This window comes from Mixophyes fleayi, chromosome 12 (assembly GCF_038048845.1).
Source record: "Mixophyes fleayi isolate aMixFle1 chromosome 12, aMixFle1.hap1, whole genome shotgun sequence".
Classification (NCBI taxonomy): domain Eukaryota; kingdom Metazoa; phylum Chordata; class Amphibia; order Anura; family Limnodynastidae; genus Mixophyes; species Mixophyes fleayi.
Genome location: NC_134413.1, coordinates 75,298,385 through 75,319,520, shown reverse-complemented (window position 1 = coordinate 75,319,520; position 21,136 = coordinate 75,298,385). Strand labels below are relative to the sequence as shown.

General features: G+C 43.6%; 1 protein-coding gene across 2 annotated transcripts; it reads left to right on the top strand.

Annotated features, from left to right (window-relative positions):
- Positions 1-11,804: 11,804 nt before the first annotated feature.
- GPATCH4 (G-patch domain containing 4) lies at positions 11,805-20,673 on the top strand. 2 transcript variants are annotated; one of them, XM_075192985.1, is made up of 8 exons: positions 11,805-11,943; positions 14,108-14,256; positions 14,686-14,759; positions 15,553-15,645; positions 17,138-17,245; positions 17,506-17,615; positions 19,204-19,254; positions 19,393-20,673. In XM_075192985.1, the coding sequence occupies exons 2-8, from the start codon at positions 14,178-14,180 to the stop codon at positions 20,483-20,485; spliced, it is 1,608 nt and encodes a 535-aa protein (XP_075049086.1). In that variant the 5' UTR covers positions 11,805-11,943; positions 14,108-14,177; the 3' UTR covers positions 20,486-20,673. The 2 variants fall into 2 exon arrangements, with proteins under 2 accessions (XP_075049086.1, XP_075049087.1); XM_075192986.1 differs by having other exon boundaries at positions 11,805-11,948.
- Positions 20,674-21,136: the final 463 nt, after the last annotated feature.

Genomic DNA, 21,136 nt, shown 5'->3' with positions numbered 1-21,136 from the left:
GAGGTCACATGACGAGGAAGCAGTGCACAGAGGCGGTCACATGACGAGGGAGCAGTGCGCAGAGGCGGTCACATGATGAGGGAGCAGTGCGCAGAGGCGGTCACATGATGAGGGAGCAGTGCACAGAGGAGGTCACGGGACGAGGAAGCAGTGCACAGAGGCGGTCACATGACGAGGGAGCAGTGCGCAGAGGCGGTCACATGACGAGGTAGCAGTATGCAGAGAAGGTCATATGATGATGAAGCAGTGCGCAGAGAAGGTCACGTGATGATGAAGCAGTGCGCAGTGAAGGTCACATGATGATGAAGCAGTGCGCAGAGGAGGTCACATGACGAGGAAGCAGTGCGCAGAGGTAACGTGACGAGGGAGCAGTGCGCAGAGGCGGTCACATGATGAGGGAGCAGTGCACAGAGGAGGTCACGGGACGAGGGAGCAGTGCGCAGAGGCGGTCACATGATGAGGGAGCAGTGTACAGAGGAGGTCACGGGACGAGGAAGCAGTGCACAGAGGCGGTCACATGACGAGGGAGCAATGCGCAGAGGCGGTCACATGACGAGGGAGCAGTATGCAGAGAAGGTTACGTGATGATGAAGCAGTGCGCAGAGGCAGTCACGTAACGAGGAAGCCCGCTGCTCTTATTAATCAGACAGAATGGCATGTCTGTGGCATTGTACATGGCAGTAGATATTATTCTTAAATTTAGATTTTTTTCCCCCAGACTCTAATGATATCGTACATCTCTCCTATAAGTACATCACCGATACTAATTACTAAGAAGCCGCAGCAGAACTCAGACACGATCACACCAATAGACGCTCATACGCTTATTACAATATTTTAGCTAGGGATCAGCTTCAATAATTCATGTGGCATATTGTCTTTGAGCTATTTAACTTTATAATGAAATCAATTTGTGTTCTTTTACTCTGCCGCTCAGATCTGGTTCACTTCTGGTTGAGCAATTTGTTGCAACTAGCAAGACTAATTAGCGCACTTAGTAGGAGTAATCAATGAATGAGAGTTATTTCTCCGCCGGTGGAGGGTTTATCTTCTAGCAGAGATCCGCATCCAGCTCCTTAGAAACATAGAATATGACGGCAGATAACAACCGCTTGGCCCATCTAGTCTGCCCATTACTAACCTATGGTGACCTCAAACCCTATTGGATCCTTAGTTCTTTATAAGGATATCCTTATGTCTATCCCAAGCATATTCTACTGTATTATCCTCTACCACCTCTGATGGGAGGCTATTCCACTTATCCACTACCCTTTCTGTGAAGTAGTTTTTCCTCACATTTCCTCTGAACCAACTTCCCCCCCCCAGTGTCAGGGCCGTTCCTTCCTGCGTAGAAGCCGTTGAGCTTACATTTTATGCATGCACCCCTGTCCTCGCTAACAAACCCCCGAGCGGACAGGCCACCGGATCCCGTCAGATCAGGACACCTGTCTCCTGAAATATCCTGTGCTGCTGTGAACATCCCATTGTCTGCCGGCTGTTCTATCCCTGCCCACGTGACTCAAAAACTGGGGACAAAACAGACAAGCGGGATGTTAAGAATTAAGGATCTCTGACCGCAGTAAACTGCTTAAGTCATATTGAAGTACAACGTAGTTTTAAAAGGAGCATTAAACACTGATCTATATAAAATACAATTTATTTATTTTTTTAATATTGTGAGAGTTAACAATGACAGGAGTCAGCAAAAATGTGCACAGATGTGTCAGTAAATATGTGTAAGGGCCGGCCAGCTAGGGTGTGGTCGACTCGAATTGAGGGAGAACTGCGTGCTGTTGCTTGTAAATGGTTCAGACATGACTGGATTGGGGTCCGCTTTACCGCAGACTGATAGGAAGCCCAATTCTCTGATCATCACAAGGTTCCCGCCCTCGCACTCGTGCTGTTTTTGTAGATCTGTGGCTTGGAGCTCAGCATACCCTTTAGATATTAGCCGACATGAAGCAAACAAGTGGATCGACTGAGCAGCAGACATAACATTTTCGCAGAGGAGGGTCACCCACACGATGAAACAAGCCCTGGCAGGTGACCAAATGCAATCCTCGGTTATATTCCAGGAGGGTATCGTTAGAAAGCACAATGCAAATATATCAAGGGGCAGGTTAGAATTAGGCCCACAAATTGATTGACAAAGAAAACGTTCAGGATAGCCGTTCGGAGATATCTGCTAAAAAGGCTCCATCGTGCTTACCGCTATGACCAATGATAGTTCGGAGTCAAGTGTAATCCCCTTTTTCCCCAGTAGGTGGCATGCGCTTGAGCAGAATTGTGCGCGGATTCGGAACATAAATGTATTAAAGGTTAATTCTTTCTATAACTATAAATATAGCCTGACATGGAAATTAAAGTGAGATAAAATCAATGTGGCAATGCCTGTAACGATCTCCAGCGCAAGATTTCCTAGCATTGGGGTTGTCAAGGCCCCTCCCCTGTGAACTTTACCATTCAGGCCTCAGTGATATCACTGGTTTCTAGCGATTTGATTGGCTGCATTCTCATAGCGATTATTTCAGCTCACAAAATGTCCGCCCCCACCCAACGTAGACGAGTGGTTGACTTTAAAGAGGTATCTCCCAACTGTTCCTATTTTGGCAGGGGGGGTCCGATTTCACGGCCGACAAAAAAAGGGCGTGGGTTAATGGGAAAGCTGCTGTTTTGTCCGAATATGCCCATTTGGGGGCGGAGTTTAGGGTTGGGCGGAAATGCTATAAATTTTTAGTGGGAATTTTCACTCTCATATTATTTTTTTAAATACCATCCACCCCGTTATATAATAATCACACCTGTGGTGTGGCCGGGGGCCTGGGCTACCATTAGGGTAAGACTAGGCGTTGCCTATAGCGGCCACTGGTCAAGGGGCCCCTAAAAGCATAATGTCTAGTGTTTTTAATGCCCCTCCAAGTCCATCATGACCTTGGAGCGTGGCGCATGAGAGGAGGGGGGGGGGGTGCAGGGGACCTTGGGCTGGGGCCCTGGCATGCATGTGGGAGGAGCCACCAACTTGGAGTGGCCACTACCCCTTCAGGGGCTATAGGAGGGGCCCCAAGAAGTTTCTGAAAAAATTCCTCTTGGTGGCCCCGGTCACGCACTCCGACTGCGGAACCGATGATGCCATCCCCAGCTCCCGTGTGCTAAGGTAAGTAGCATCGGGGAGTGGAACTCTATCTCCAAGTGGGTTGGGGTGCCCCCTACAGCTACTGCTGTCCTCCAAATATCTATCTAGCAAGTTGGCGTCTCTGGGCTGCCGTTAGACCGTACTGCGGGCGCCGTGCTCAGACACACCAGCAAAGTCTCCCTGGAAATGAGATTAAAATGTTTGACCAAGAGCTTAGCCAGACAGTCCAAGGGAATAAAAAAAAAAAGTCTAATAAGCCTCTTATAGTCAAACATGTACCAGCGCTGGGGCCGGAACCACCTTAAAAAGGGTTAATATATATGTATAATTATGTTGATATTGCTGGATATGAAGCAAAACAGGATCGGGATACAGCGGGGCAGCGGTCGCCATGGAAACAGAAAGCTTTCGCTTCCCTCGATGGGAGACGTACTTAGTGTAATCATATACATAAAAACAACATCATTTTTTTTTTTTGCCTGTTTTGATAATAGAGAGTGTTCCACTGGGGATACAAAGGAGCATTTTTCTTTCCCCTTTTAATTGGTAGGCTGCTTGCCATTGTTCTCTCTGACACGTATTATATATATATATATATATATATATATATATATATATACACACACATATATATTCATGTGCACATACTTAGCTCTTTCCTGTCAGTATTTCCCCAATAAATCCCGGCTGCTCTAATTTTGGGAGGATTTCTGTGGGAACGTTTTTTTCTAAACACCTAACCCCCATGTGCAACTTGCACTAACTGGATCAAAGCCGACGCCTTTGACCCCCAGTCACCGCACCTGCGCCCGTTGTTATTAAATAACCTACGGTGTATATACGAGGGAAGAAATATAAAATTAAATTGTTTCCATGTAATATTGCAGCAGCTGTGACTCTTTTTTTTTTTTTTCCCCTGTAATATCCCAGGTAGTTTTTCTTGGCCATCGTGATATACAGACATCTCAGTGTACTGCTGATCTTTGGTTCATTTCAAGGCTGAAGATGATTTTATTTATTTTTTTTCAGAGAAGAAAACATCATATTTTTTCTACTTTTTTTAAAAAAAAAGAAAAATCAATTTATTTATTTTTGTCTTCATTTTATGTGTGCCATATTTTCAGTACAGACGTCTGTACTAAAAGCCCCCCAAAAACTTAAATGCAGACGTTGGGTGGCATTTAAGAAGCACTTATGACGCCCACACAGTTGTTTCCTCTTATGCCAGCTGTACAGCCCCAGACCCTGGTGAGTACGTCGATGCCGCCTTCTTAAAGGGGCCACTTAGGCTGAAGTACAAGATCTTCCATGTCGTACTGACGTCTCGATTGGAATGTTTTGACGTCATGTTCACGTATTCTCGTATTCTTCGGTTTCAAGAGGTTCTTTACACCCCCCCCCCCCTTGAAAATTGTGCCCACTGCTCAGACATTCCCCAATGTGAATGCAACTTGTGTTTCAAAAACTTGCATGCATATCTGCCCGTACTCAAATACAAGCAGATCTCAATGTACGTTTCCAGTTGAATCTGTCGCTCTGTCTATGCGTTGCTTGCCGTACGCGCAACATATTAGAACACATGCAACAAAAAAAATTCTTAATGGGTACTGTACATAAAATGCATTTTTATAGTTTCCCTTACTTGCAAACGCTTGGTTTGGCGTGCGTACGGGCCAGTCATCACTATCAGTCGGCACTTACGCCTGATACGGTTAAAAATTATGTCTCTAAGAGATTCCTTGAACTTGAGACGAACGGATGGGCGCACGCTCTCACCGTACATTGCCTACGTCCGTCCTCCCCTTCTCCGCACCTGTCGTAAGCGCCAGTTGAGTTCGGACATGACTTGCATGCAATTGCATTCACTGGCGTAAAGTGTCGTTCTGGCGCAGAGCTTTTTCGCACAAGATACGCCAGGCAACAGAACTTATATCCGAAAAGGGATAAGGCCCTGTGTCACTCATTCAGTGTTTTAGGAGCACCCTATTCACGGGGCGCCATAGCCAACTGCCTAGGTTTGTATAATGGAGAAACAGACGCAGGTGCTTATAGAAAGTTTAGTAGTCACTTGGCCACAGATTAGGATTTGCTGAGCGTTTAGGAAAGATAAAAAAAATATGTTTTTTTTTATTGTACGCATGTCCGAGAAGATGTCCCTGCTGTATTAGCTAGGTTATTGAAGTTTAAATGATGCTTTAGCAATAACATTCATAACATATGACATATTTTTTTGGCCAGGACGTCGGACGGAGCTGCTACTCAGTCAGAACTGGACGCATTGGCGGAAACGTTGGCAGAAGTGTGCGACCAATCCTGATCAGATGTTGGGGAGAATTGCTAACGGCTTCGGGTGTACAAGGGCAGCGATTCCGGGCCCGTTGGATATTCGACCTGTATATTATTCATGAATTAAACTTGTAGTTTTTATAATTAACGCCGCTTTCCCAAGCGCACATCCGCTCGCCAGATGAAAGGACCTTTTTTTGGGGTCCCCTGATATACAGTAGATCTCATTGGATCCGCCTCTTTTTTGGGGGTCAAATAACAATGAACAAAAGAGCCCTGTCGCTTGGTGTCCAAGCGGGAAAAGGATTGAGCGCCGCTATCATTTTCCGGTTAGAGTCCCTTTAAATAGTGTTCTATATTTTGCATGTCCTCAAACATTTTCATAGCTAAAATGTCTTCTAATTGTCATTTGTCTATTATATTCATTGACTTCTTGCAAAGGGGTGGACAAGATAACGCCGTATCTCCACCCAGGAAGCTGGATCTCTTATACGGTCACTGGCAAGGCCGTCGCGGGAAGACCCCGCCCTCAGGCCATTAAATCTTCCCACATGTTATAACTTAATACCGTAAATTACAAATAAAGACACAGCTGTAAATTTGGCAAAATTAGGTCAGAGTATAATAAATTGGTGGTGGAAAAAGCTCAATGTGAGACAGTTAAAACGACTGAACACTGAACCAAATGAGTGAAAGGCCAAATGGCCCTGAATCCACCAACCAAGGATGACCTCCGGCGCTAAATCTGGCGTCAGAGTGTCTACACCCCCTCTAGACTCACAATGACGTGCCCACACAAAGCAGGTCAAGGGGTCCCCCACACAAAAAGACAGAGAGCCGCCTTACTCTTGAAGGGGGCAGCGATCTGCGGCCAATCAGCGATAGCGCCGTATGTATCAGTCGATGTGTTTAAGTGCGTTCGGCTTTCTCTTGTCATAGTCATCTTCCACTGGGATCTACCAACATGCCAACAATGATCCGATTCATTTCGCTAAGATTATAACTGGGCAACTGCCGCGTTTTGGGGGTAGACCACTGCGATATCCAGCTGGTATCTCTGCACATGCGACTAGTATGACACAAATATATACCATTATCTATTATTGAAGGGAATATTATACGGGAAAGAGGGATTGGGGTCTGCATATTTCATAACTTACAATATGCCCACCCCGGTCACTGGCTGCTAGTGTGGCCCCCTCAGCTAACTCATCTACACTAAAATCATTCTATCGTGTCCCTCAGAATACAAATACAGGTTATATACAATCAAATATTCATTAAAATTAGATCTCACAAAGGCTAATGCAATTGTTGAAGGAGTGTGAATTAAAAATCAATACACCAGCACCAGACATATTCAGATTTCAGTCTCTTGTTGGATGCAAATTCAATTATTTTGAGGTTTCTCTGGTCACCCTGCTCGAAAGCCGGTTACTTCTGGCTCGGTCACCTGCTGGCTTTCGTCACAGACTCACAACGGAGCTGGTATAGTGGCGGCACCAGGCCTGGGGGTAAAACTAACACTGCTTCAAGTGACCCAGCCTATGATAGTCTACTATGGGATGCCCACTTGCCCCTGTCTGTGGGGGGCTGTTGAGTGGAAGCCTCTTGGACAAGCTAATGTGCTAGATTGCTAACCATGTACAACACCGGTGGCGGATCGGGGGAAAGGGGGGTGGGGCAACCAGCAGGGCCAGACAGTTAGAATGAAGGAGTGGCGTAGCTATCCTCGCCCCAGGGGCAAACGCAGGATTTGAGCGTGACCAGCATGCATGGGGCATGGCTATAATATTAGACAGTGCTTGGCTGCTCTCCAACTCTTCCTATTCCCATAATATATATGGACAATGCTGCGTGCACTACTGTTAGGTGCACACAGCTCTCCCTTTTCAAGCAGAGCCGCGTGAAGCAGGGGGCAGGGTCCAGCCACCTCAATTATACAGTGCCCCAGGCTTGGAGGGGGGTTTCCAGGCATAAGTAAACCCCCCTCGGTTTGCCTATGCTGGGGGCTAGGGGACAGGGGGGGCATCGGCCCCCAAGGCCGATCCCATAACTACCTTGGGCTGGGTCACTGGGCCACCGGAATTTTTTTTCCTGCTGCGTCAGCTCTTGATAAAATTCGACAGCCCTCCCCTTTCCCCCCCCCCCCATTAAATCACCCTTGCACCCCTAATCCTACTGTTGCTGTAAATTCTCATAGCGCACTGCTCACAACACGATCCAGCAAAAGGATTAAATCGCTCATTATAATGAGGTACATTTTATATATCAAAATAGATATGACTGAAAGCGCTCCTCTACGCTTTTTTTATTTAAAACCGCATCGCTTATTTGCTCGGCTTAATGTACATTTTAATATGTACCACATTACCGTATTTGTATTTCCTCTTCTACGCTGTCTCTCTCCGGAGCCCAGGCGCTACTTGTAAATGTCACCGACATCAAAGGCGAAATTACACTTTGTGATAAATATTCCTTTTTATGAATTACTTCAAAGCTGGGAAAATCGAACAGGTTTAAGTAGTGATTATACCTAGACAGAATGTCAATTTGCGCTCCCCCCCTGATTCTCTTTAGACCATCAGTATTTTTCCATATGTACCTTAAAGTGGCAGAATTATTCTTCAATCTTTTTTTTTTTTACATGTTCGTTGAAAATTTTTGCCATTTCATTTTGCACATACCTTATAGACTTGAGCGCTTTGCTTTGGCTAAAAAAAACTAAGGACACGTTGTTTTCTCTATAGGTAAATTAGGGACAAGTGGTAGAAAATCACTTCTTAATGCTGGCGTTTTAATTAAGCAGACCTAGCAATGCAATCGGGCGCTTGCAGTGAGGAACTGAACATTTTGTTTTAATGGATTGCAAATATAATTGAGTAAAAACAAACACAAAAGATTCAAACTACAAACCTGGGAGGGTGTTACTGTAAAGTTGATCCAGAACTTGGTCTCTTTATAAATGCAAACTCTTGTCCTTAAACTAAAATACTTTAATATTTAAACATGAAATTAAACAGTTCAGCGTATTTCATTAGACACAAATACATCATTTTATATATATTTAATGTTCTGTTCTGATGCGTTTTAGAATGTTGGATACATTTTAGTCACAGACTAAGAGGTATATTTACTAAACTGCGGGTTTGAGAAAGTGGAGATGTTGCCTATAGCAACCAATCAGATTCTAGCTGTCATTTTGTAGAATGTACTAAATAAATGACAGCTAGAATCTGATGGTTGCTATAGGCAACATCTCCACTCTCTCAAACCTGCAGTTTAGTAAATCCAGCCCTAAAACTCTAAATAGAGAGCAATAGCACCAATGACACCTGATTTTTATACACTGCAATCCGCATTGTCTGCCCTATATCACTTATCACAATAATGATCTGACCTGTGTGCTATATAAAACTGTCTCAAATAATCTTCCTTTACCTCCCACTGTGACTCCTAACTGAGGACAGCGCCCTCGCAGCCCTTAATTACCTCATTAACAAGAGACGCTGATAGAGTGACCTTATAATATAGGATACTGTCCGACTAAAGGTATTTATGGCTATTTTATTTCTTGCAGTAGAACTAACTCGGTACTAAGGGTTGTATGAAATAGCCCAGCGGAAGCTGCTAATTTATGGTTCGGAAAAAGAACGATTGTCGTCAGTACTTGTTCCCAGTGTAAATCTAGTTATACACTATATGGACAAATGTATTTGGCCACACCTGTTAATTACTGAATTGAGGTGTTTCCATCAGACCCGTTGCTAGAGGAGTATAAAATCAAGCACCTATCTAAAAATGCAGTCTCCATTTACAAACATTTGTGATACAAAATGGGTCGTTCTGAAACGTGTTCTGTGGAGTGACGAATCACACTTCTCTGTTTGGCAGTCACATGGGCGAGTCTGGGCGGATGCCGGGTGAACGTTACCTACCTGACTGCATTATGCCAAAGTTTGGTGGAGGAGGGATAATGGTATTGGGCTGTTTTTCAGGGTTTGGACTAGACCCCTTATCTCCAGTGAAGGGCAATCTTAATGCTTCAGCATACCAAGTCATTTTGGACAATGCTATGCTTCCAACTTTGTGACAACAGTTTGGGGAAGGCCCTTTTCTGTTCCAACATGACTGTGCCCCAGTGTACAGAGCAAGGACTACAAAGACATGGTTTGATGAGTTCGGTGTGGAAGATCTTGACTGGCCCGCACAGAGCTCTGACCTCAACCCCATCGTACACCTTTGGGATGAGCTGGAACGGAGATTGCGAGCCAGACCTTCTCATCCAACATTAGTGCCTGACCTCATAAATGCTCTACAGAATGAATGGGCACAAATTCCCACAGAAACACTCCAACATCTTGTGGAAAGCCTTCCAAGAACAGTGGAAGCTGTTACCACTGCAAAAGGGGGACCAACTCCATATTAAAGAATATGTATTTGAATACAGTGTCATTACAGTCCCTGTTGATGTAATGGTCAAGCGTCTGGATACTTTTGTCCATATAGTGTATCTAGCACAACAGACATAGGAGGTATTGGTTCAAAACATTTAATCTTGCAACACACCATGAAGGGTCCTCATTGTTTTTGCCAGACCCTACAGTCCAATCTATGCAGAGTTATTGAAATGCAGGTTGGCCAGCAGCTAAGACAACCTTAGACTTAAGATAGCGTTTTACTTTGTTCCATCACAGGCCAAAGATAGAATCCCAATTGTAAAGCGCTACGGAATTTGCTGGCGCTATATAAATAAATGCTGATTATGACGATGGGTTGGGCAGCACGGTGGCTCAGTGGTTAGCACTTCTGCCTTACAGCATTGGGGTCAAGAGTTCAATTCCTGACCATGGCCTTGTCTGTGTGGAGTTTGTATGTTCTCCCCGTGTTTGCGTGGGTTTCCTCCCACACTCCAAAAACATACTGGTAGGTTAATTGGCTGCTATCAAATTGACCCTAGTCTGTCTGTGTGTGTTAGGGAATAAAGACTGTAAGCTCCAATGGGACAGGGACTGATGTGAGTGAGTTCTCTGTACAGCGCTGCGGAATTAGTGGTGCTATATAAATAAATGATGATGATGATCGTGATTAATAAATCTCTGGATAAAACAGGAAGTTGTTATTTTATTCAGGCTAAACGAATGTGGAAACGCTTCTAAGCTGCCTCTCATTGTGTTTATAACGGGCTGCCACGGGGATGAATGCAAGTTTCCAAATGCGTCAATGCACGTCAGGTGCCCTGAAATGGAACAAGAGGCGTTAAAATAATGCACTGCGACATTAATTAAATGCAAACGTGGACGATACAAATTTTTATCTTTGCAGCCGTCTGCATGCGCTTGACTTGGAAGTGCAAATGAAACGCAGAATTACAACTCCAGTGTGTATGTAGTCCTTAGCACATGGGAATCACGAAGAAACTCGTTAGACTACAGAGAATACAGCAGCATCCCCCCCCCCCCCCTTTCTTCCTCCACAGACCGGTGCTCTGCAACCACTATCAAGGCTGGGAGGTGTGGTGCTGGGTTGTGACATCATAGGCCATGCCTATGGGTAACTCCAGCCCTTGTCTCTTCTGAGGATAACTGTGCATTTGTGCTCCAAACTGTTGCAGAATGTTGCATGTTTGGGCAATTCATACTTGCCACCTCTCCCTGAATGTCAGGGAGACTCCCTGAAATAGGGGTGATCTCCCTCACTCCCTGAAGAGTCTGGCATTCTCCCTGATGCTGAGCCAGTACAAGACGTGGTTGGCTTCGCCATCTGTGGCATGATGACACAGTTCAGAAATTGTGTTCTATGTCCATGTATTGTTGTCTATGGAGGTGGCCATTTTCATGGAGACCAAGATATAATCAAAGACTGACAGGTAAGACAACATGACTTCAGTAATGGAGACAGAAATGTAAAAGACACTTTAGTCTCTAGAAAATCATTAGCTGCTTTTCTTTAACGCATAGTTGTCTACTCTCCCAAAATGTCCAGGAGACTCCTGCATTTCTGGGAGACCTCCCAGGAGAGCAGGGCAACCACCCTTATGAAGGTTAGAGGGCCACCGGATCAGGTTGCCCAGGTCCCTCTTGCATCATCTTTGCTGGCTTTGCTTATGAGATCATTTTTTGCATTTGAAATAATCCTGCTTATTAAGAATATATGGCAAGAATGCATCTAACATGCATAAAAAAAGTGGAATTTTATCACGCAACTGCCCAGTGCAAATCTGTAAAACCTGAGACATTTGGTAAATATGTTACAGAAGAAGAGGAACAGTATTATGTAGCTGATTAATACTTGAATGATCTCTCTTTACACCCAGCCTTTGCTAAAGGAGTGAGGCAGTTCCATCCTCCCTCTCTAGATGGCACTGTTGTCTAACCCATGACATCACTTCCGGGAAGATGGCGGCGCCCATGTAGTGCATGCTTCTGCTGGCAGCTGATGGTTATTTGATCATTGTATTTCTCCAGCTCTGTCCTCTTCCATTGGGACTGATATATAAGCAGCACTGAAAGTTATTGCATTATGTAAGGTAGGTGTGATGCTTGTTGTGTCTAATACACTGATATTTTGTGTAATTTTGCCCTGCCTGTAGCCTGTGTTTGCATACTGCAGGCTGGTTAAACACCCTGGCACCTAATTTTAATTTTTTTTCCTTATATAACATTAATATATTAAATATATTTTAAAGTTAGACTTCAGATCAATTTGAGGGTGGGAAGAAAATAAATATAAAAATAATCTTTGTGGAGCAGCAAGAAGTCCCCCCAAGCATGGTTATTGGCATCGCTGCATGCTGGGACTTGTAGTTCAACGACTGGTGGATAGCGTCAGAGAATTACAATTATTTTAACATGATATATTGTAGAATTAGTCCTTGTTTATGGATGTTGTGGTGGCGTGTGAGCTGCTGCCCTGATTTCCCTGTGCTTGAAAGTCTGAATAGTTCTTTTGTTTACTTTGAAAGTAGGCACTTGTTAATTGTATGGGCACCACTTGTAGGGGAGGGGGGGTGACGTTCGAGAGCAACGCTGATATCCTGGTGATCAGACAAGACACGTTACCAGGACTAAAATGCACGGTGGCTCAGTGGTTAGCACTTCTGCCTCACAGCACTGTGGTCATGAGTTCAATTCCCGACCATGGCCTTATCTGTGTGGAGTTTGTATGTTCTCCCCGTGTTTGCGTGGGTTTCCTCCGGGTGCTCCGGTCTCCTCCCACACTCCAAAAACATACTAGTAGGTTAATTGGCTGCTGTCAAAATTGACCCTAGTCTGTCAGTCAGTCTGTGTGTGTGTGTGTGTGTATATTAGGGAATTTAGACTGTAAGCTCCAATGGGGCAGGGACTGATGTGAATGAGTTCTCTGTACAGCGCTGCGGAATTAGTGGCGCTATATAAATAAAATGATGATGATGATTGTTAATCTGCCCGCCTGTCATTTTGTTTTCTTTGAGCTCCCCCCACGAGATAAGCAAAACCTCCCTGGTATGGCACGTGGTTGGAGTCATATGAACCCCCCCCCCCTTTAATTAATAAGTGCCATAAAATGATTTATAGGTTGCTCTCTGGATGTTGTCATAATTCTGTGAAATATTTACTGTGTTTTGATGCCTGATAAACATGGCATCCTGGATTGAGCGTCGGGGTAACCAAGCAATATATTTTACCATCATTGTTCATAGCTAAAATCTGCAATTTGTAGGTTTACCGGTCCTTTAGGTTCAGTTTAATTAATGATACTGTTAAAAGTAACCGTTTTGGGATTTATTTATTTTTTCTTTTAAATATCTGTTTGTTGAATCCTAAAGGATAAAATAACATGCATAATAATTGGTGAAAATCAGTGTTGTAACAATTGTTTTTAACAATGTGTCTAATAAAGAATAAACATCAAATAACAATATTTAATTTCTCAATCATTTATTAAACAAACAAAATATATAAGTCAACAAACTGACAGAGACATTGAGATTTCCACCTAATAATTAATATCACTCACTTATTCGACAATAGTATTATTGGTGGATTATGGTCGCGTTCTCGGTCCTCATACCACGTGGTGTTGTAGAAGCATTTCCACACCTTACGGGACATTTACTAAAACTGATGTACAGGAAGCTTCAAATAAAAGGTTTTGTGATCATTAAGTCCTGGGTGTAAATTTATCAAGCTGCAGGTTTGAAAAGTGGAGATGTTGCCTATAGCAACCAATCAGATTCTAGCTGCCATTTAGTAGAATGCACTAAATAAATGATAACTAGAATCTGATTGGTCGCTATAGTGAACATCTCCACTTTTTCAAACCCGCAGCTTGATAAATTTACACCCAGGGCTTCCGGACAAACATTTTCGGCGCTGTTTTGCTCTCTCTGTAGTAGGATACGTCCGACACGGCGGCTCTGAACCCCATTGCGTGTCTGTGTCGGGTACATCCTACTAATGAGAGAACACAACAGTGCTGAAAGTGTTTCTGTAGTTTCCCCCCAGGGCTGAATAACGTGAATGGTTGGGGGTCCCAGAGGAAGAACTCCCACCAACGTACTATTACTATTGGTTAGGGAGCGGGGTAAGTGATTTGAGTGATAGAGTTGGAAACACCGTTAAGGCGTTCTATATACCCTCTACATGCTCCTCTTTTTGGGAAGTGTTTGGTTATCATTATCCAAATCCATAAAATATTTATTTTCAGTAATCGTTCCCCTCCTGTACACTTGCGGAGAAGACGAGATAACTCGCATCTAGCACAGTCTGTGTATGACATGGCCGCTGAATCCAACGGAAAGAGCCAAGGCATGAAATTTGCTGTGGATCTCCTACATAGACACGGCTGGACCGAAGGTAACGTCTCTTTACTCTGTGTACAGCCTATGCCGGATACCGGTTCATACTGTGGAGCCAATCGTACGAATGTGATATCGTCCAATCAGAGGATCACTTCCTAGTGGAAGTCGCACTAATGAAAGGCAATATCTGATTGGTTGCTTTGGCTCACAACGCATTTAATTAATCTGAATAAACAAGCCTTCTGCCTTTACATGATTGCCAGGCGTCGGTACATTTAAAAACCACCAGTAAAATAAATAAATAAGTTTTGTTATTCTTCCGGCTGTTGCTGGGGTCTGGGTGTAGTCTATTTTTTCCTTTTTGGTTTGTTTTTTTGCACGGCGCAGTTATTTTTATATGTAGACCATTGTATTTCTACATGTGCTGGGCACGATCTTCACAAATTGTCCGTTTTTGTGATAATTCTTTTTTTTTTTTTTGTAGGGAAGGGTCTTGGCAAACGCGAGGATGGAATTTCGGAAGCGCTTAAAGTTAAAGTGAAGTCCGACGCAGCGGGGGTAAGAACCGCTGTAATACAGCAACCTGCTCTAACTGTTCGGACCTGGTGTGGATCTCATTAGTGTATAAACCAGGGCTTGTCTGAGAGATTGTCACATTGTCCCAAAGTTATGCTGGAACGTTGGACCAGAAGGTTTCCTCCTTCTCACCTCAATGAGACAAAATGTCTTGCAAGGTGTATGCAGAATTCTAATACAGAGTCCTTAGTGTTTCGTTGTCTACGGTCATGCCGGTCATGGCGTGATGTAGCGGTTATGTTAGGATTAAACTTTCCATTAGCTGATTATCGAAGGTCTGTACAAATCCCAGGAACCCGGTAGCCAATGTGCCTTAAAACTGACACATTCCCTGGCTGCTTAAAAGATCCTGCTGGGTCCTAGGTCAGACCTGCAGACATCCGAATTATTATTTTGTCCACCCCCTGGATTATTGTACCAGTGTGTTAGTTAGATGCACTGCCGAGACAGACACAGTGTTTTGACAAGCAAGGTAAAGATGGTGGCCGTGTGTCTCTCTATACATGGTGCAATGGCGTGGAAAAGAAACTATTGGTTCATATTTTTATCAAAGCATTTAAGCCTGCAATCCGGTAAGTGAATCTCATTATATGCCGGTCCTTTGCCTTTGTTTGTATTAAAAAAAAACAGGAGCTATAAACACTTTTTAGAGACGTCTTTTTTTTTTTTTTTTTCTGTAACGTTGCTTTTTAACAGCATTAGCGTGTGTTGTTTCTACAAGTCACGGATCTCCCTGTTTAGCAAGGTTAACCCCTAGTGTCCTGTTCCGTTCTAGGTGGGACATAATCCTGCCGAGCAGTTCACTTTCCATTGGTGGGATCACGTCTTCAATAAAACCGCTTCCAGCCTCTCGGTGGAGCCAGATGAGGTGAGTATCGAGCTTGTATTTAGGACTTGTGCTGTGATATATTACCCCCAGTAATAGGAGCTGGTGGGCACACAGGTGACCAAATTTACAACAAATGCAAATTCAAATTGCATGGTTATTTAAGACCCGACCTGTGCATTCATATACATGTTACCTTTAAATGGGATGTACCACCTGATCGTTCTTTGGCCAGGGGGAAGAGGTGATAACATTGTACTTGTAGAATATTTATATATTACAATTTCAGGATAAAAAGGGTCTAGGAGACCAAGCCTAAGTGTGTTACGCTGATGAATTAATTACCGTTCTGATGAGATCACCGTGGTGCAGTGTAAAAAAATTATTTTATTCATCACCTAATTTAACATTAATGGCCTCCAAAAGGCATAAATAGCGTGATACTCAAAATTCAGAGTAATATTGAAAAACAATGTGGTGTAGCATAAATTGAATTTCATTATGCCCAAAAAAATGCTACCCATGATTGCAAAAATCAAATTAGCTGCCAAAAAAATGAGTTAATGATATTTGAAAATCCAATGTCATAAATAATTCTTAATAATTATAATAAAAAAAAAAATATATATATATATATACAAATATAGTGTCTGAGATTCATGACTTGGGGAAAATAATCACAATAATCCTGCTTGAAAAGGGCTAAGTGAAAATAGGAGAAACAGGTGAATGCGCTGTCAGTTTAATGTTCAGAGATCCCGGGAGCGCCGTGACCCTTCTAGCAGAGCCGCGGAGCGCCGTGACCCTTCTAGCAGAGCCGCGGAGCGCCGTGACCCTTCTAGCAGAGCCGCGGAGCGCCGTGACCCTTCTAGCAGAGTCGCAGAGCGCCGTGACCCTTCTAGCTGAGCCGCAGAGCATCCTGACCGGACTAGCGTTATGACGGCAGCTGGGGCTATGATAGGGTCCCAGCCATCTGACCCCCGCTGTTTGCTGGAATTCTGTTCAGCAGTCCATTTATTTAACTTTTTCCTTATTACTGAGACTAAAACTAACGTGACTAAACGCAAAAGATGAAATCCCTTTCATTACAATTGTGTAGTGTTTGTGTTTAAATTCTGAACAAATCACAGTCGATATCTATTTTACGTGAATAAAAGGTGATAGGCGACCAGACGCTGAAACAAAGATTAGCGCACCTCCATGAAATGATTAGCGGTATAAAATGCCCCTTTCTTCCACAAACCAGCGCGGCCATCAAAGCCGGTTCCCTGCCCACTTGTTCTGTGAGCTGACATTCTCCTGCTTTTCTCCACTCGCCCGCCTATTATATAAAAAGCCAAAGTGTCATTCTCGATTAAGAACTGAGATTACAAATTAAAAGCTGAACTTATCCAAAAAAATAAACCGTTTTCCAAACCTCTGGCTTAAATAAATAAAAAAAAATTTTTTGTTTTTGTTTTTTTTAATATTGTTTTTAATGTTCATAGCTGTGTCCTAATTGTTTTTGTCTGGATCTCTCCTCTCCTCTTTTTAGGATGGTGTTCAGGTGAAAAAACTCACGGAGGACAACACCACAGTGTCAAACAAGAAGCCTCGGAAAGCATTAAGCCATCCTAATATGCTATACGGTCGCTTCATTAAGGTACGTGCCTGTCCCCAATGTATGTGGATTATTTTTATTTTGTTTTAATGTTCATTATCTTGAATAGCGAGAAGTTAATGTAAATACGAAGAGCTTGTTCACATATAGCGCCGGAAACAAGAGATATGCGTGGTGTGGTTTGTAAGACACTTCAGCGCTGAGGTGTGACCGAGTCCTTGGAATTAGATGGAAAGGTGAATGTGGCGTCGATGCGATAAGGTGGATCTTTAACGGTGTGTTATGTTGTGTGGTATTTGTAGTCCGCCACACTGCTGTCCGGCGGGGAGAAGCCAGTGGAAGAATTGTCTCCTTCAGACAGCGACAGCAGCGAAGATGAGGACGCAAAGCTGGATCTGTCTTCTGCGACAAAGTACGTGTTGTCAATGATCAGTGTTGTGCATGGGGCAGACGGGTACGGAGGCGGAATATACATTATAAACTTGAGCAGATACTTTAATTTAATTTTCTAAATTTTGTGAGAAATTGCAACAAGCTCAGAAATGAAAAATACTAATCTATTCATACATGAGAAAGTGGTTAATGCCGTTTTATACCGGCATAAATCTGTTTTACAGTCTTAGGGCTAGATTTACTAAGCTGCGGGTTTGAAAAAGTGGGGATGTTGCCTAGAGCAACCAATCAGATTCTAGCTTTCATTTATTTAGTACCTTCTACAAAATGACAGCTAGAATCTGATTGGTTGCTATAGGCAACATCCCCACTTTTTCAAACCTGCAGCTTAGTAAATCTAGCCCTTAGTCTGTGTTAACTGGAAACAGCCATGATGACATCTCTGAAAGTTGGCATTGTTCACAGCTAGACATTCATTTGGTCGACATTAAGAAAGTCGACAACATTAGGTTGACAATTTTCATGGTCGACAGTATAGTCAGGTCTGCAATGCCCCTGGTCGACAGAATAGTCAGGTCGGCAGTGCCCCTGGTCGACGGTATAGTCGGGACGGCAATCCCCCTGGTCGACGGTATAGTCGGGTCGGCAATCCCCCTGGTCGACGGTATAGTCGGGTCGGCAATCCCCCTGGTCGACGGTATAGTCGGGTCGGCAATCCCCCTGGTCGACGGTATAGTCGGGTCGGCAATCCCCATGGTCGACGGTATAGTCGGGTCGGCAATCCCCATGGTCGACGGTATAGTCGGGTCGGCAGTGCCCCTGGTCGACGGTATAGTCGGGACGGCAGTGCCCCTGGTCGACGGTATAGTCGGGACGGCAGTGCCCCTGGTCGACGGTATAGTCGGGACGGCAGTGCCCCTGGTCGACGGTATAGTCGGGACGGCAGTGCCCCTGGTCGACGGTATAGTCGGGACGGCAGTGCCCCTGGTCGACGGTATAGTCGGGACGGCAGTGCCCCTGGTCGACGGTATAGTCGGGACGGCAGTGCCCCTGGTCGACGGTATAGACGGCTCGGCAACCTCCCTGGTCTACAGTATTGTCAGGTTGAATGTAGATAGTATGTTACCGTTAGGGATATTATTGTCGATCTAATAATACTTTCTACATTTGTACTGTCGACTTAAGTACATTGATAGGAGTTGGATTGTAGACCTAACAACACTGTCGGTCATTATTGTTGATCCTATCTATATTATGGTGTCAATCATGTAACTGTCGTTCATATGTGCCACACCTGGTCCGCTATGTCCCGAGATAAAATAATTCTGTTGTGATGGGAATTGTCTCCTCCATCTAAACTGCATATTTAGGAAAAAGCGGTAAAACACTGGTGAACATTATTGTTAAGAGGACAGTTGTATTAATCAAATCAGTGACTGAAGTAGAGAGCTAGACCATTATGATAGTTGTTACAAATCTTGTAGTTCAGTTGTAGTATTATGTTGAGGTTTATTGTGAGCTACTTTATTATTTTTACGTAAAATATTCTGTTGTAGAATACGGTGCTTTTTGTTTGAGCGTTATTAAAATGTGTTCTCCCTAAACAGGATGACGGATGAAGATCTAATGAAGATTTGTGGAGGCCGAACGGCTCACAAGTAAGTTTGTCAACTCTTGGCTGGTTTCCAGTGGTCGCTGTTAGGAAGACCAGTCATGAAAGTCAACCTTATTCTTCAAAGGACATCCTACTCTTATTTTTTATTAAGTAACCTTTCATTCCACCTTTTTTTTCCTAGAGGTGCCAGACATGGCCTCACAATGAGCGCAAAGCTGTCTAGAATTGAAGAGCAGGAACGAGCCTTCATGGAAAAGTATGGAAAGAAGGAACCATCCAAATACAATGCTGGTGGGGTAGGGGTTGAGGACCGTCCCTCTGACACTTCAGTGCCGAAGAAAAAGAATAGGAAGAGGGCAGACGGTGTTGAGGTGGTGGAAGATGTGGTCAATGGTCATGACCAAGAACACGCTCCTTCGATAGACGAGGAGAACATAACCTCAAAGAAGAAAAAGAAGAGGAAGATGGCAGACAGTGTTGAGTTGGTGGAAGATGTGCTCAATGGTCATGACCAAGAACACGCTCCTTCGATAGACGAGGAGAACATAACCTCAAAGAAGAAAAAGAAGAGGAAGATGGCAGACAGTGTTGAGTTGGTGGAAGATGTGCTCAATGGTCATGACCAAGAACACGCTCCTTCGATAGACGAGGAGAACATAACCTCAAAGAAGAAAAAGAAGAGGAAGATGGCAGACAGTGTTGAGTTGGTGGAAGATGTGCTCAATGGTCATGACCAAGAACACGCTCCTTCGATAGATGAGAACATAACCTCAAAGAAGAAAAAGAAGAAGATGGCAGACCGTGGAGCGATGATGGAGAGCAAGGAGGCGTTTGGCTGTTCTACAGAAGAGGAAACTATAAAACCCTCAAAGAAGAAAAAGAAGAGAACGGAAGACAAGGAAGAGTTGGTGGTGGACGAGGTGGAGCTCAATGGGCACAGAGCAGAAAACGGTCAAACTACAGAAGAGGAACACACAAGACCTGCGAAGAAGAAAAAGTGGAAAACCGAAAAGGACAACAAACACGAAGAAGAACAAGATCTGAATACAGAAAAAGAGGAAAGGAAATCCAAAAAGAAAAAGAGGAGGACTAAAGCCCACACTGAGGATGAAGAACAAGCACCACAAACGGAAGAGGAAGACGCTAAAATCAGAAAAAAGAAAAGTAAACATAAACACAGAGAGAGTCCTCCAGGAGAAGAGACTGAGCTCCTTATAGAGAGCACAGAGCACTGTATTAAGTCCAAGAAGAAAAGGAAAAATAAATCTGAGTAGAGATTGGTTATTTGGCTGCCATAGCACTGTATAATTTCCTTTAGTCTGTAAATGGACAGAGTGCTGGTTTGAGACTGCCCAAGTGTATATAAAACCGCACCAATCTTTGTTTAAAGACACGACACGGCAAATTGTACTTTTTAAAACTATATCTGATCCTATGAATAAACAAAGGTCCCATCAAAGAATGATTTGTTCAGGTCATTGCCCAGCAGGTCTATATGACCTTTATACTGTTTTATCATGTGACTGGTCTCTGGCTGTCTACAGATGATATTTCATTAGCCCAAGGAACATGAGCAACCACTTGTTAATTATTTCAATATACATAGATAGTGTAACCATAACATATAGTTTTATTTTCCCCTTAGGTTTCTTACTGTCTGGTGTAAACTATTAATTACAGTCATTCAGTATTGATACTGTACCTTTAAAACAACGTACATTGATTATTTGCTGTACCACAAGCACAATCCAAAGTCTGCAGTCACTGGTTAAATGTTTACTAAAGTAGCTTAGACCTCAAACAGCAATATGTTGCATATTCTTTCCAATATACCAAGGGCAAACTGTGGGCGGTACAGAGACAGGGGGCACAGCTTTGCAAATTCCATTTTTGGAATTGTTATGTATGTTAATATACATTGCTGT

Bases quoted from the DNA above. Each gene is read 5' to 3' on its own strand.
- GPATCH4 (XM_075192985.1), top strand. From the start codon at position 14,178: ATGGCCGCTGAATCCAACGGAAAGAGCCAAGGCATGAAATTTGCTGTG. The intron at 14,257-14,685 runs GTAACGTCTCTT...TTTTTTTTGTAG, and splicing joins TAGACACGGCTGGACCGAAG to GGAAGGGTCTTGGCAAACGC. The intron at 17,246-17,505 runs GTACGTGCCTGT...TGGTATTTGTAG, and splicing joins TATACGGTCGCTTCATTAAG to TCCGCCACACTGCTGTCCGG.